General features: G+C 42.0%; 1 protein-coding gene across 1 annotated transcript; it reads left to right on the forward strand.

Annotated features, from left to right (window-relative positions):
* Positions 1–11110: 11110 nt before the first annotated feature.
* On the forward strand, positions 11111–14912 carry si:dkey-174i8.1 (arylsulfatase I). The gene is made up of 3 exons (XM_040139713.1): positions 11111–11394; positions 12543–12875; positions 12978–14912. Exons 1-3 carry the CDS (start codon positions 11111–11113, stop codon positions 14062–14064), a joined length of 1704 nt encoding a protein of 567 aa, XP_039995647.1. The 3' UTR covers positions 14065–14912.
* The last annotated feature ends 1289 nt before the right edge of the window (positions 14913–16201 follow it).

Genomic DNA, 16201 nt, shown 5'->3' on the forward strand with positions numbered 1-16201 from the left:
TGTGCCACATAAACTTCCTTTGTCGTATTTTCCTTTGGGGGATTGACAGGCCTTTAAACCTGGTGATAGAGGCTGGAAGATCCCCTAGCTAGAAAGGCAACGCTGCTATTATCAATGTTGCAGGAGGTTACCAATGATAGCCGCACACTTTGGCAGCCTTGCCCTGCAGCTGTCCCCAGAATTCAGGATAGTAACCAAGCGCAATCCTGGGTCAGACACTCAGAAAAAAAAATGTCCCCGTCTCTTCCTGGAGATGGTATAAGATCTAGTAGAACGCCATAGTTAAAGCAAGGGCTCAACTGCATAGATACAACTGATCCAGTTTATATCAGATCTGTACTTACACAAGGAAAGGGAAGTATTAGATACATATCAAGAAACATTTATTTGTAGATCAGTTGTGCCAACTGCTCCCCCTAGTGGTTAAAAGTAGGTTAGTTGTTGGCCTCCAGGAGCTGTTTTTTCTCTGTTTACTTCTCGAAAATTATACTATTTTTAGTGGCAATTTGTCTCTTTTTTGGTACAAACTAGCTAACATTAGATCTGATAGATTTTTAATTATTTGTTTTGTGTTGGATGTTTCTGTTTATGATACAGTACAAGCAGTTTTCAGGGTGCACCTCAACCAGCCTGCATGTCACTAAATGCACATATCATATGTGATTCAAATATTTTGGGACATGAAGAAACCAGTCTCCACCTCTGTATTTTAGCTATATTAAGATATTAGGGCTATCCAAACACTGAAAAACTCACTGGTGTCCAGTGTTTCTTCAGGGACATTTCTATTATCATTGTTTTTAAATTCTCACATTCCTCGGAGTCCAAAAAGCAGAACCTTAATGCTGTCCCAGTGTTGATGGGAGAGAATTGAAAGACCCTGTGACTATGTTTGCAGTCAGGTCATTTCCAAAAAAAACCCTAACCCAAACACTGCGATAGGAGTGAGAAATCTAAGAATAGAAATTTGTGATATTTTATATTAGGCTTGTTCAGCTAAACCAACACGAAGTGCTCTTTGCTGTTAGTGACTGTTTCCCTGTCTAACTGAACAAAGACGTTGCATTGCAGAGAGCTGTGGCTTCAGTAGGCAGGCCCGCAAGAAGTCAGGAAGAGGTCTGTTGCTCTGCTCAGGACAGATGTTGGCTGTCTTACAAGAAAAGTAAAAAGGTCAAAATCCATATGCAGCTGGAACATTTACCTTTCTGCTGTTGCTCCATATGTTTTTTATTCCATATGCTTTTTATTGTGCCGTGGCAACAAAATGACTTACCTATTGTTGTTTTAGCTCAGGAAATGGAGGAAGCTGAGTGTTTTTTCCTGCGGACACGGGAGAACTGTTAAGTGAGGCAACAGCTCTCTCATGTTCCCCCTGTTAATTAGTTTGTGTCTCCTTTCAAGGCTTTCTCTTTCACTGTCTCATAGTGTGTGTTATTTTTCCTCTTTTTCAACCGTTTTTACTAGCGCTTTAGACTTTTCCTCTGTTCTCTCTTTCTCTCTTGTTTTTCTATGTAATGACTTCTGTCTTGGTCAACTTGCCCTCCCAGGAAGACTCTGACAGTCAGATTTGTTGAGCAGCAACAGGCGCAGACCCACTGCCCTTTCACTGAGGCATCTGTGCCAGCATGGCCGACACTGCCAACCAGCCACTGCCTGCCCCCCCCCCCCCCCCCGGTTCGGATGAGGTGAAAGTAATACTGCTATTCAAAGATACATGGTGTAAACTGAGTTTTTAGAAAAGGCCGTGCACAAAGTGTATATGTTTAATAAAAGTAGATATAGAAAGTAAGGATGGAGACTATTCTAAACATTTGGGTAAATTATTCGAGAGTAGGCTCTTTTAAGCAGGAATATTTAGACTCTTAGCATCATCAAAGAGGCAGCAATCAAAGAGGATGGTGTGTGTTTTATAAAAGTGAATGTAAAGATTTAAGAAATTACAACATTTTAAACCTTCTAGTTTATTTTCTCTGCAGGTAAATGCATGTAATATAACCTTTGCAAATTAAAAATGTATTTTTAGAAGAAGTTAATTTGGACCCGAGAGAACATACTGTACTCGACATCATACATTTTATATGGCCCGTGAGAGTCTCGCATTTTGAAAATGTCGGGTTAAAAAGGCTGGTTTTCCTGTAGGTCCGTAATATGCAAGGTTTCTTCTTGAAATTAATATTTTTTAAGCAGAATTTTGTTCCAAATCCGGCCCGCACGATACAGCTGACTGTGCCATCCAGTTCACTTCTTGTACTTCCTGCATTGGTCTGCATTGGATCACATGTGTATATTTTGATGAAATTGTATATTTATTATAACTTATTGTAATCTCACATAAATACGTGTATTGTAGCCTCCCCATTTGGTCATATGAATTTCATTTCAGGTTTTTTGATATAATTGCATTATTTATATTCATTTTTAAGATGTCACACTGTGCGTAGAATGTGGTTGTAATTCTGTTTCACTACATAAAAATGTATGTGGAGCTTGTGATCACATCATGTGAAGCTGCTGTCACGGCTGCAGTCTGTTCTCCTCATTGCTCACTCTTCCCCTGGCAGAAAATACCAACTTTGGATAGGCTGATTTGTCTGAAGTTGGTCCAGTTGTTTGGTGAGTGGCATGCCCCTCCTTCAGTTTTGATTCTTCCTAACACTGCCTTGCCATCACCAGGAAGTCTTTTTCTTTACTTTACGAGATGTGTGTCAGCAAAAAGTCACCGCGCTAATATCAACCACTTGAAGTTTCCTTCACACTGACAGACTCTCTTGTTCTGTGCCGCCAGCCTACTCATACGCTGAACTCCTGACCCCAGTCTGTGACAGACTGTGCTGCACCTCTCCCACGACTCCCACTGTCCTGGGAGAGATGAGTCCTGTGTCATCTTCTTCATGACACAGAGACAGCAATGTGCCAGGTGGCCCCTCATAACCTCCGTGTGCTGTCACCAGTGAGTCACACACACATACACACACCTGAAAACTCACACCTGACAATGGTGCAGACCATCTGTCTGCAAATATGTTATACAACAGTTAACTGTAATCAAGCTCTTATTGGCCAAAGATGAAACCAGACTGACAGTTCACTTCACTGGTTGCTATGCTGTTTTTTTTTTCTTGTGTGTGTTTAAGTGTCACTACATGATCCTTCCAATTTCCCTCCTGAGCTAGGAAATACAGCTGAGGCTGATGGGAATATCATTAGTTTTGTAGGAATTTAGTCATAAATCAAAGTATTGCACAAATTGAAACTGATGGTTGTGCTACAGTAGATGAAAAGTGAAGGGACAGTTATTAAAATTCATCCTGTGGGGAACATGAATGTCTGAACCAAATTTCATGGCAGTCTTTGCAATAGTCGTGAAGACATGTCACCTGTTGGTGTTGCAAGAGAAAAAATCAGGGAATCACCAAACTGAGTAGGATTCATCCTCTGTTGATCTCTGTAAAACCTTGATGGTTGAAACCTTGCCTCATAAATCTTTAGGGGGCTTACAATATTTAGTGTGAAAGCTACCTCTCTTTCTTCAGCGTGTCGCGTTTGTCCTCTACCCGGCTGGGGTTGGATGTGCACACTGTGCACCTTCTTTGCTCATAACACTGAAAAGACCATGCTTTGTTTTCTGTCTGTTAACAAACTGTTTTTTTGTTTTGCTAATTTGGTGGTTTCCCCTTCAAAATTGAGCCTTCTTTAAACTTAATTTGAAGGAATAAATTCACCCTACCAACTTAAGCACTCAGCCAACATCCACACACACCCATTGTACTAGTCGTTCTCATGTGTTGCAAATTTCCCTTCCAACTTTCTAAATTTATTGTATATTTCTTCCTCTCTGCTACTTATTAGTAGAATCAGCATCTATAGTGTTTGGATGGAAAGAAAATCTGCATGCTTGTGGGCCTCCATGGCATATTTTTAATGAGCATGGCCCTCTATTATTCCCCCTATGTGAGCTTTGCTATCGATCTGCATGCATTATTCATTTAATCCTCACGGTGGCACTCTACACTGACTGTACCAACACAGTTCACACACACATACACACACTGAGCTTGTGTAATCCCTTTCATTTTTGATGAGTCAAAGCCAGCACTCACTCTCCTCAGGGGAAATGTCTGATAGGATGGAACAACCAGGTCAAGGAGGTACTGTCAAGAGGAGGACGACATAGAGTAAAAGTTTACCCAAAGTTTGTGAATTTGACATAAGGCCACCAGCATCCTCCATGTGGGTGTTTTGTTTGATGTGATGAGACTGAGTGCTACCCCACCCCCTCAGCCTCATCCTGGCAATCCATCACTGAGTGAGGTGAGGAGAATGGGGAGTGGTTTGAGTTTCCGCCGGCTGGAGGGTGACCCTTCGGTATTTCAGGCGCAGCAGCGCTGGGGTCTCTGTCAGTGCTACATTCAGGGCTGGGAGGGAATGAAAGTGTTTGTGTGACATCTCAGAGCCCACGTCTGACAGTTCCACTGATGTATTGAAGAATGACAGACGTAATTTAGGACCACCTAACCTTAGATTACACTGTCTGTGTGTGTGTGTGTGTGTGTGTGTGTGTGTGTGTGTGTGTGTGTGTGTGTGTGTGTGTGCGTGCGTGCATGCCTGTGCGTGTGCTTGTGTGTGTATGTGTGTATGTTTGTGTGTGTGTGTGTGTGTGTGTGTGTGTGTGTGTGTGTGTGTGTGTGTGTGTGTGTGTGTGTGTGTGTGTGTGTGTTTTATATGCATGTCTATAGTATATAGTTTCAGCATATTGCACAGTAATGGAATTTGTCAAGTCAAATTAACTTTCAAAATTAAGAAGTATAGTTATGTATGAAGCTGAATTCTAAACGTGCCTGAGTGCCTTTTTCTTCAGTTTGGTTACTGGTAATTATTGTACATACACACACACAGTATTAGCTTTTATTACAGTTATTCCGGTCGGCCTGTTGGTCAGTCAGTCCAGCACTTTGGTCCAGGCTGAAATTTCTCATCAACTATATTTGTACAGACATTCACGGTCCCCAGAGGTTGAAGCCTACTGAGTTTGATGATCCCCGACCACCATGAGGTTGACACTTTTGGCTTTTTACTGAAATATCTCTACAACTACTCTATGGACTGCCATTAAATTTCCTAAAGGTATCCGTGATGCCCATACATTGGACAGTACATTGAGTAATCCCCAACTTTCCCCCTAGCATTACCATCAGTTTGTTGAATTAACAGCTTTTGCTATCTGGGCTATTTATACATCCAACTGATAAAACGCAACATTAGCATTCATTTGAAGTCATTTTTTCTGCCCACCTGGAGCATGTTAGTCCAATATTCACTCTCTTTTCAGCTCTAGTTTGGTTGTCCACTAACCTTTAACAACCATTAACAACCATTAGTCCATGAGTGGTGGAAATTAACATTTTACCTTAGTCCACAGTGTAATTGGCTGCTTTGCTCCCTTAACAATAGCTTCTTAATATATTCACAGAAAATTCTGACTGTTTATATTTCGCTCCTCTTTTAGCCGACATTCAATCAATGCAGGCAAACTTTTAGCAAGCTGTTCATACTAAATCACTTGTCCCTGCCCCTTCCTGGTGCAAGGCCCGTCACACGCAGCTCCAGGCTCAGCAGCCCTGTCTCCCCATCCCCATACCCCAACGAACCAGCCCTACTTCCCACTGGAGGGGGGAGTGAGTGGCATTGTGTGTGCGTGTGTGTGTGTGTGTGTGTGCGTGTGTGTGTGTGTGTGTGTGTGTATGTGTGTATGTTTGTGTGTGTGTGTGTGCGTGTGTGTGTGTGTGTATGTGTGTATGTTTGTGTGTGTGTGTGTATGTGTGTATTTTTTTGTGTGTGTGTGTGCGTGTGTGTGTGTGTGTGTGCGTGTGTGTGTGTGTGTGTGTGTGCGTGTGTGTGTGTGTGTGTGTGTGTATCTGTGTATGTTTGTGTGTGTGTGTGTGTGTGTGCGTGTGTGTGTGTGTGTGTGTGTGTGCGTGTGTGTGTGTGCGTGCGTGTGTGTGTGTGTGCGCGTGCGTGTGTGTGCGCGTGCGTGTGTGTGCGTGTGTGTGTGTGTGCGTGTGTGTGTGTGTGCGTGTGTGTGTGTGTGCGTGTGTGTGTGTGTGTGTGTGTGTGTGCGTGTGTGTGGGTGTGTGTGTGTGTGAGTGGGTGAGTGTGTGTGTGTGTGCGTGTGTGTGTGTGTGTGTGTGTGTGTGTGTGCGCGCCTGTGTGTGTGTGTGTGTGCGTGTGTCTGTGTGTGTGTGTGTGTGTCTGTGTGTGTGTGTGTGTGTGTGTGTGTGTGTGTGTGTGTGTGTGTGTGTGTGTGTGTGTGTGTGTGTGTGTGTGTGTGTGTGTGTGTGTGTGTGTGTGTGTGTGTGTGCGTGTGTGTGTGTGTGTGTGTGTGTGTGTGTGTGTGTGTGTGTGTGTGTGTGTGTGTGTGTGTGTGTGTGTGTGTGTGTGTGTGTTTTATATGCATGTCTATAGTATATAGTTTCAGCATATTGCACAGTAATGGAATTTGTCAAGTCAAATTAACTTTCAAAATTAAGAAGTATAGTTATGTATGAAGCTGAATTCTAAACGTGCCTGAGTGCCTTTTTCTTCAGTTTGGTTACTGGTAATTATTGTACATACACACACACAGTATTAGCTTTTATTACAGTTATTCCGGTCGGCCTGTTGGTCAGTCAGTCCAGCACTTTGGTCCAGGCTGAAATTTCTCATCAACTATATTTGTACAGACATTCACGGTCCCCAGAGGTTGAAGCCTACTGAGTTTGATGATCCCCGACCACCATGAGGTTGACACTTTTGGCTTTTTACTGAAATATCTCTACAACTACTCTATGGACTGCCATTAAATTTCCTAAAGGTATCCGTGATGCCCATACATTGGACAGTACATTGAGTAATCTAACTTTCCCCATAGCATTACCATCAGTTTGTTGAATTAACAGCTTTTGCTATCTGGGCTATTTATACATCCAACTGATAAAACGCAACATTAGCATTCATTTGAAGTCATTTTTTCTGCCCACCTGGAGCATGTTAGTCCAATATTCACTCTCTTTTCAGCTCTAGTTTGGTTGTCCACTAACCTTTAACAACCATTAACAACCATTAGTCCATGAGTGGTGGAAATTAACATTTTACCTTAGTCCACAGTGTAATTGGCTGCTTTGCTCCCTTAACAATAGCTTCTTAATATATTCACAGAAAATTCTGACTGTTTATATTTCGCTCCTCTTTTAGCCGACATTCAATCAATGCAGGCAAACTTTTAGCAAGCTGTTCATACTAAATCACTTGTCCCTGCCCCTTCCTGGTGCAAGGCCCGTCACACGCAGCTCCAGGCTCAGCAGCCCTGTCTCCCCATCCCCATACCCCAACGAACCAGCCCTACTTCCCACTGGAGGGGGGAGTGAGTGGCATTGTGTTGAATGACACGTCAGTTGGCATAATTGCAGTTGGGCAGTGGGAATTATGAAAAAAAGAAAAAATATTAAATCCTTTTCAATTATAAAAATTCAAAGACTGTATTTATTTTTCCACATAATGATGAAAAAAAACAGCCTATAGTCTCTATTGGATGCTGGACAGTTTGCTGTATTGAGTGGCTCAGTCTGCATAAAAGTGTCAGCCAAGGTTAGAATAACACCTTCAAGTCATAATGTTAATGTATTTTAATTGAAGATGTTTATGTATTTTTAAGTTATATTTATTTTAAGTTTTTCATTAATGTTAAGAGAGTCATCCATTCATGAATTTTACCATTAAAATTCAATTTAAACTTAAAGGTTTTGGCCTTTAGCACATCTCTCATAGAGGATATCAGTTTTGCATCAAATGGTGAATTCCACTTAATGCAGAATGTTGCATACATGTCTGCACAGTGTTATACTTTATATTTTCAAAGTTGGCGTGGTCTTGGTGGTGTGGTGGTGTGGCACAATGTGATATCTTTTCATGAGGCCTAAAATCCCTGGTGGCGCCCCTGGGGACGGTACTTTGGCACTACAGTGGTTCTCAACGTAATGTCATTGTAAGTTGGTCACTTCTATCGTGTCACACCACCATAGTACTGGTGAAGCTTCTCAGTTTAGCTTTTTATAACAACGCTACCTGGTGTTGTCATGTAGAGAAGGTCAGCATGCAAAGTTACCAGGTGCAGCTTTAAATGCATCTTTAAGGAAGATTTTGGAAAGCCAGCCCTGCGTTTTGAGTTAGGCAGGGATCCATAAGCATCAGTGAAATAATTTCCCATCAGCCAGTACTAACCCCCTTCTACTGTGCGATGAATGTGTCTGTGCATACGGTGGACTATTTGAAATACCCAAAAAATCTCAGACGGGGACTTTTTAATGTAAAAATAGGGCTCTTTATTTTTTATGTTGGATGATAGGCTTGAAAATGAAAGTCATTTTCAGACACAGTTTGACAAACAAACACACACAAACACACACGCACACACACACACACACACACACACACACACACACACACACACACACACACACACACACACACACACACACACACACACACACACACACACATACACACACATGTTCACACGCAAATCACTGTACAAATACACACTGGGCTGTAAGTTGCATTCTTTACCCTACACAAACACTCACCCTTTGTTACAGTGTACAGCATGCCCTGAAAATGTTGCAAAAGTGGAGGCCTTTTATATTGCTTTTTTAATTTTAATTTTATTTTTGATATTACGTAAATCTTTCTTGCCTTTTGTTTTTTGTTTTTTTTCTTAACCTTTCATCATTGGGGGCCTTTAACGTGCAACCCTGCAGACAACGCTAGATTTTCGCTAAATTCATCTCTTTTGTGTCCCCTCTGAAATACACGGACAGTTGAGGAAAGAGCACAATCCCTTGCTCTCTCTATTCCTCAAGAAGACATTTGTCACTTTCCATTTTTACAGCCTCCTTCCTTGTCCTCCCCCCTCTTAGCAGTAAAACGGAGTTCATGTCGCCCTGCATTTCCCTAAGGCAAACTGATGGCTACACCCAGAGACCCAGACGCTCATACACAGCAAGACAAAGTGACTGCTCCTTTTTATGCCACTTTGTTTATGTTGTACTATCTCATTATTGCTCTCTGTCTCACTGCTATCCCTCTTTTTCCTCTCCTTTCCAACACCCCTCTTGTCACTTTTACTCCTCTTTTTCATTTTATTCCTTTTCATATGTTCCCATTTCCGACCAATTGTTTTATCTAATCCACTTCCATGCATACCCCTCCCCACTTTGTTAGCCTCATTGTTACCTCATCGTCGTCTTTCCCTCTCTCACCATAGATCTCAATCTCTCTAGCATATGCCTCACTCTCACTGTGGCCAAAAAGTCTGTGAAATTTCCCACAGGATGAGGCAACATGAGTTTCCTTCTACAATGTAGGAAATGGACTCGTATCTGAGGCATTGATTTCCTCTCAGCATTATGGGAAGGAGATGGCAGCGAGGTGAAGGCTAAGAGCCCTGCGGTCGATACACATTCTCATCGCAACACCGGATGTTACTCCGTTGTCGGATTGGTTTCACTTCCCGGCTAAGGCCATAATTGTAATCGGTTGAGTTTATTAATTGAGCAGTATCAAGATACAAAAGAAAGATGATAGGGATTATTTGTTTTTCATTAGGGGTTTACAGTATACTTTGAAATATGCGGTATGGGAAATCGCAGTGGAAATATTAGCACTTTGATCGGAGTGGCAGTCAAAAAGAACAGTATTAGTGACAGTAATTGTGGTAACAGTGGTAGTAAAAGCGATGGTAGTCATACAGATTGCTTTATTAAAGACCGGTTTTAAATGGTTGTTTCTGCTAAGTTACAACAGACATATTTTATCACTGCCTCTAGTGGTTTCTAGCTATTTTATTTCTCCATGTTTTCACAGATTTCCTCTGCCATCCCAATACGATGGAGGTCAACGGAATATTACTTTCTGTTGAAGAAATAATCCCTATGAAAACAGTTACAGTGAGGTCTACAGATCATGCAGAGCAGTGGTTCCCAAACATTTTCAGGCATACCCCCCTTAGGAAACAAAAAAAAGTAAAATTTTATTTAAAAAACATTATTATTTCTGGTGCAAATGAAAAATGAAAGTTAAATTAAAGTTAAAACACAAGAAAAATTTGCTATATTGATGGGGAATTTTGAGAGCAAGACATTTTTGATTCGGCTGATGCATTTACTTGAGGAGCATCCTCTCTTTTACTTCTCTGCCCTTCCAAAACTCTGTCCGTTTTGTATGTCACACATTGTTTTGCTTTCTGAATAAATCTTGCAAACATCAATTATGATAACATTGCAGGTATCAAAGCTCTCCCGTTATCGTTTCCATCTAAATCAGATTCACTGAACCTTTGGCCAGCAGACTTGTAAAAGCAGGAAAAGCACGGATGGAACAATAACATTAACAATGGCTCTGATCCAGCAGTTATGGCAATGCAATGCAACAATTAATATTGTTAGTTACACCTGTGTTGTGACCTGTGACATGAAAACATGTCTGCTGTGTAAAGGGTGTTTTCAACTTTAGTTTCACTCCACTCCACACTCCACATCAGTTCTCCTATGATGTCCAATGTCTGTATACTGTCTGTATAGTATATATGCCCGTTTAGTGTGTTTGTGTGTGGGTGTGTGTGTTACTGTATTTCAGTTGCCCAGGTCTTCCCAACCATCGTATGAGGCGCCTGAAAGTACAGAGGAATGTAGCAAGCTACTGCAAAGAGGGACGCCTCTCTCTGAGTCTCTCTCTCTCTCTCTCTCTCTCTCTCTCTCTCTGTCACACACACACACACCCTTCCACCAACTTTTTGCCTCATTTTAGAGACAGCAGTTTTTTATCCAACCACCATAGCAGCCCCATCTCGCAAAACCAAGAATAAGCCCCGGAAAAAGACAACAACTCATGCTAAATGGACAGATAAGACTTTTGGATGAGCTCCTTGGCCACACAGATCTGCCCATTTTTCTGCAGAAGCGATCCGGCTTGAGATTTATTGACTGCAGACTAAGCGGAACAGAAAACACAGAAAAAATCAGAATTTTTAGATATTAGCTACAGAGCGTTGCCAGAGATGGGGGAAGGAATATGCTCAATGTTTTTCCTGGTGATTGTGGTGACCCTGTTCAGTGGACTTAGCTGCCTGGGTGAAACATCATCTCTAAATGAAAGCGTTGGCACAGAGGAGGTGGAAGGGCCCAGGCCTCCTCACCTTATCTTTATCATGGTGGACGACCAGGGTTACGGAGACATTGGCTACCATGGCTCAGACATCTACACCCCAGTGTTGGACCAGCTGGCAGCAGAGGGGGTCAAACTTGAAAATTATTATGTCCAGCCTATCTGCTCACCTTCTCGCAGTCAACTCATGACAGGGCGGTGAGTAATTTCTTTTATCATTACATCATTATTCCGATGGTATAATTAGTTACTGATCAATGACTGCATCAGTTGTCATATAATGTAATTATGTATAGTATATATAGGGTTTTTTGTCTTTTGGTAACATCTTTAAGGGCATAATTAGTGTTGGGGCAACATCTAATTCATACGAGGCCAAAAAAAAAATAAAATGATACTTTCGTACCACCTGTTATGCCAAGATTAATCACTATATTATTTGTCTTATCTAATCACAGGACCAAAATGTACTTGTATTTTGAGTTGTGGATGGGTAACAGAGAACCAATAATTAACTCTGCCAAGGAGGTTATGTTTTCAGCTGCGTCTGTCTGTTTCTTTGTTGGTTTCTTTGTTTATTTTGTCACCAGGATTACGCAAAAAGTACAAAACTGATTTCCACCAACCTTGGTGAAATTTTGGTGCAGATCTGGTAAAAGGACCATATCCAGGAATTTTTTTAATCACTTTTGACAATATTGCACTCTACTGACTGCCATATCTAGTTAAAGAAGCATCATCTTCCTTCTAAATCCCATTTCACTGGAATAAAATCCAGTTTTGAAACTTTTGATTGATCACGGTATTGGGAACAAAAGCAGAAATGATCTGTATTATTGATTTTCTGTCTTCAGTGTGTATACTGCTGGAGATGTGGCACCACAGACAGCAGTCTCACATCATAGCAATATCAAAGCTGATAAGCTGCAATTCATCTCATCTTTAAAGGGCAAATCCACAATAAATCACACTGTTTACAACATACCTAATGGCAAAACACCTTGTGTTTCTAAATTTGTTCTGTTGTTTGATGCTGGTTTTTTATTATCTCTATGAATAACTGGCCAAATATAGATAAAGTGACCTAACGGTGTCATATTTTTAGTGCAGATTTCTGGCAGAAATTTTGCAGACACAAAGTGGGTACAACAAAAAAGTAAAATTAAGAGCTCCTTATCACAAAATAATTCTTTAAACATTTTGGCTTGATGATGAGTAACAATGTGAGAGTATCTAAGGGTGCAATATTTCTTAAACCATTTGTGAAATTTCCCATTATTGTGTTATTAGATATATTATCAAGACACTGCTTCAAAACTTTTCTCACTCTCTCCCTATCTTGACAGCTACCAAATTCACACTGGGCTCCAGCATTCAATCATCCGACCACGTCAACCCCTCTGCCTGCCCCCGCACATTCCCACCCTACCAGAGCGTCTGGTTGAGGCTGGATACGCCACACACATGGTGGGTAAATGGCACCTGGGCTTTTGCAGACCGAGCTGCCTACCCACAGGACGTGGCTTTCAGAGTTTCCTGGGCACACTGACTGGCAGTGGAGACCACTTCTCCTACCAGAGCTGTGATGGGGCTGAAGCTTGTGGATTTGACCTGCATGACGGAGACAGGCCTGCCTGGGAGATGACTGGCAACTACTCCACTCTGCTATACATAGAGAAGTGAGCATGGAAGTATACATTAAATTAAACAGATTCATATATACAGAGAGACTGAATTAAAAGTCTTATAAAAACCTTCCAATGTTCCCTCTGTCCAACCAGAGTGAAGCAGATCCTGAGGAGCCACGACCCCCATAAACCCCTCTTCCTCTATCTGTCCCTTCAGGCAGCCCATACACCTTTGCAGGTACCAGATAATTTTCTGCACCAATATGATTCCCAGGGCAATCGTCTCAGGCGCTACTATGCAGCCATGCTGAGCTGTCTGGATGACGGTGTCCGAGAAGTGGTCCAGGAACTGGAGACTAATGGGCTCTATCATAACTCAGTACTAATCTACTCATCTGATAACGGTGGGCAGCCACTCTCTGGAGGGAGTAACTGGCCCCTGAGAGGTGGCAAAGGGACCTACTGGGAAGGGGGCATCCGGGCTGTGGGCTTTGTCCATAGTCCCCTCCTGAAGAGGAAGGGAGTAGTCAGCAGAGCACTGATCCATGTTTCCGACTGGTATCCCACATTACTGGGGCTGGCCGGGGCCCTGCAGTCCCACCAAGGCCTTGATGGTCACAATGTCTGGGACACTATCAGTGAGGGCATACCCTGTCCTCGCACAGAAATCCTTTTCAACATTGACCCAGTCTCCAGGAATCCCGGAGAGCCATATTACAAGGCGTTAGTACTCAACGGGTTTGGGATTTGGGACACAGCCGTAAGGGCTGCGATAAGGGCTGGGGACTGGAAATTATTGACAGGAAATGTAGGTGACGGGGATTGGATACCACCACGGGCTCTTCCCGTCGGTCCGGAACGGTGGCAGAAACTTGAAAAGCGGCGCAACGAGCTGGGGAAGTCAGTTTGGCTGTTTAATGTCACCTCTGACCCTTATGAGAGGTCAGACCTGGCAGAAGCGCGTCCAGAGGTAGTGAAACATCTGCTGACCAGGCTGGCAGAGTATAACCGGACTGCTGTGATGGCCAGGAATCCACCAGATGATCCTATGGCTGACCCTGAACTCCATGGAGGGGTATGGAGCCCCTGGCTGGGCCTGGAGGGACAGGAGGGGGATGGTGTAGAGGAGGATAGAAGGAAAGAAAGGATGATGAAGATTAAGCACTGCAAATTATGCAAATTAAAAGCCCTCTTCAAGAAGGTGGGATCACGTCTGGAGAGGAACACCCTGTTCTTCTAAATATCTCATTTAGCAACATTAATTGGACTCAAAGGTGTCAGTATGCTTCAAATGAACCACGTTGTAGAAAGTGTCGTCTAAACACAACGGAAGGCAAGTGTTAATGCCTGTTATGAATGACCACACTAAAAGGTGGGGCAAAATGCCTGCTATCAAAGAGAGGTGAGATGCAATGTATCACTGAAATGGGGACAATGGCGCGCTGTTGGGAGGTAGTGTCTGCTAAAAGGCATTCATGGTGTTGCCCTTTGTTTTGCACATGAAAAGTTGTGGGAAGGAGTTGTGTGAAATAGTTGTGTGAAGAATGAAAGAAGAGAGCTTGACAGAGAAGTTCAAATTATACGTAATATACTTTTTCACCTCTGGACATCTGGTCAAATGTGAAGTTGGCATGCTTGTTGTATTGTCAGTTTAAATTTTGGGAGTAGGAGGATCCAGACGCTTTTCAAACATCCAACAAGGACTCTATTTGAAGCATTCTGACACCTTAACCAGGTGGAAGTGAAAAGGAAAGAGAGATGTCGACAAGCTAAAATACAGACCAGCAGACAACCAGGCAGGTCAGATAGACAAGATAGACCCACAATCAAATACTGAAGGTCGGCAGATATACAGACAGCCCGAGACAAAGCAGACAGAGCTGTGCGGCTGCCTGAGCAAGCTGACTCACTCACTGTCCTGCGGCCAAACTGCAGCAGGGTGAGTTTGGGCCATCGTTGGCCTGCATAGGGAGCAATGTGTGTGTCATTGCCCATGTATGTCTGTATTCATGAATAGTTTGATTAATACAGATAGAAATAGAGTGCGTGCATGTGGAAGTGAGGCCTGAAGAGATGGGAAGAGGAAGAACGGCACGGGGGATGACCTCTCCAAATCTCCTGTCCTAATCATCTGAGAGAACCCTTTAAGGATGACACAAAGATACCCTCGGCGGTTGTTTCTGTCAAATGTCACCTTGTTCTTTTGTTCTTAGGGGTTATACAGATTCACGTATGCTCATACGGTGGCTCACTCCTCTGCATTTGAAAGACCTCTGACCACCACACAATGTCCAGTTCCTGCAGCATTGACTAACTAACAAAACTCAGTAGCTGATACCATCAGTCTTTTCTGGACTTTTAAATGTTACTTAAGTCATCTACAGTGTAACAAAATGCTGGGAATCTGATTCAAATGATCTAAATAAAATCATCAATGCAAAAACTCAATGTTAGCATCTCATGACTACACTCAATCTCTGCAGAAAGTCATGGACCAAACCTGTGGGGCGCTCAGAAAAGAGCAGCTTTATTGTACAGGTCCAAAATTTTCCAATTATTTCCTAATAATTTTCAAGATGTTCCCAGAAAGAACTGTAATTTTAATTTGGTACTGATTATAGGGGAAATAGAGAGAGTGTTAAATTGGTACACTGCTACCTCATTCATTCAAATTCATTGCTGGTGTAACTAAAATACTCTTATTTTTTATCAGTGCTCAGCAGGTCACCTGACCATGCAAAAATGTGAAACTTGTCTACAAGCAAGCATACAATTCAACATAATATGAAGAAAAATGCATTGAATGAAGAAGGTGGTATCACTTTCTGATAAGACACCATGTATAAAAGTTGTATAAGCTGCAATTAATGGCTTTGGTAATGGTTAATAAATCATTTACTGATGCTTTATAGATCATTTATAAGCCAATATTGAAAACATATTGGCTTACCATGTTGTGGAAAATCCTACAGCACAAAGCTTTGCTTGTCTTTCAAGCTAACTCTTTAATTCATTAAGGAGACCTCTCCATTGGACTGTTTGACCATTTATCCTCTGTAAAAGAACTGCAGGACATCTGGACCAAAATCCATTTATAAACTGCTTATTAACATGTACAACTGTAGACTCGTTATGGTATAACCATTTATTAACTTAAACATAGAGTTTGACTAGCTGTTAATATGCATACAAAACTTGAATTAGTTCACGTTAAGAGAGAACAATGCAGTAAATTTTAAATGTTGATGGTAAGAGCTGTTTTTATTACAGTTTTGAAGTGAAGAAGTTTCTCTTCTATTGTTTGAATAAAGACTCTCTTACATCAGCGTACTCTGTTTAAATAAAATGTTTTGGCAATAACATGGCTCCGTCTTTCT

The sequence above is a fragment of the Xiphias gladius genome, chromosome 11 (genome assembly GCF_016859285.1).
Source record: "Xiphias gladius isolate SHS-SW01 ecotype Sanya breed wild chromosome 11, ASM1685928v1, whole genome shotgun sequence".
Lineage (NCBI taxonomy): Eukaryota > Metazoa > Chordata > Actinopteri > Istiophoriformes > Xiphiidae > Xiphias > Xiphias gladius.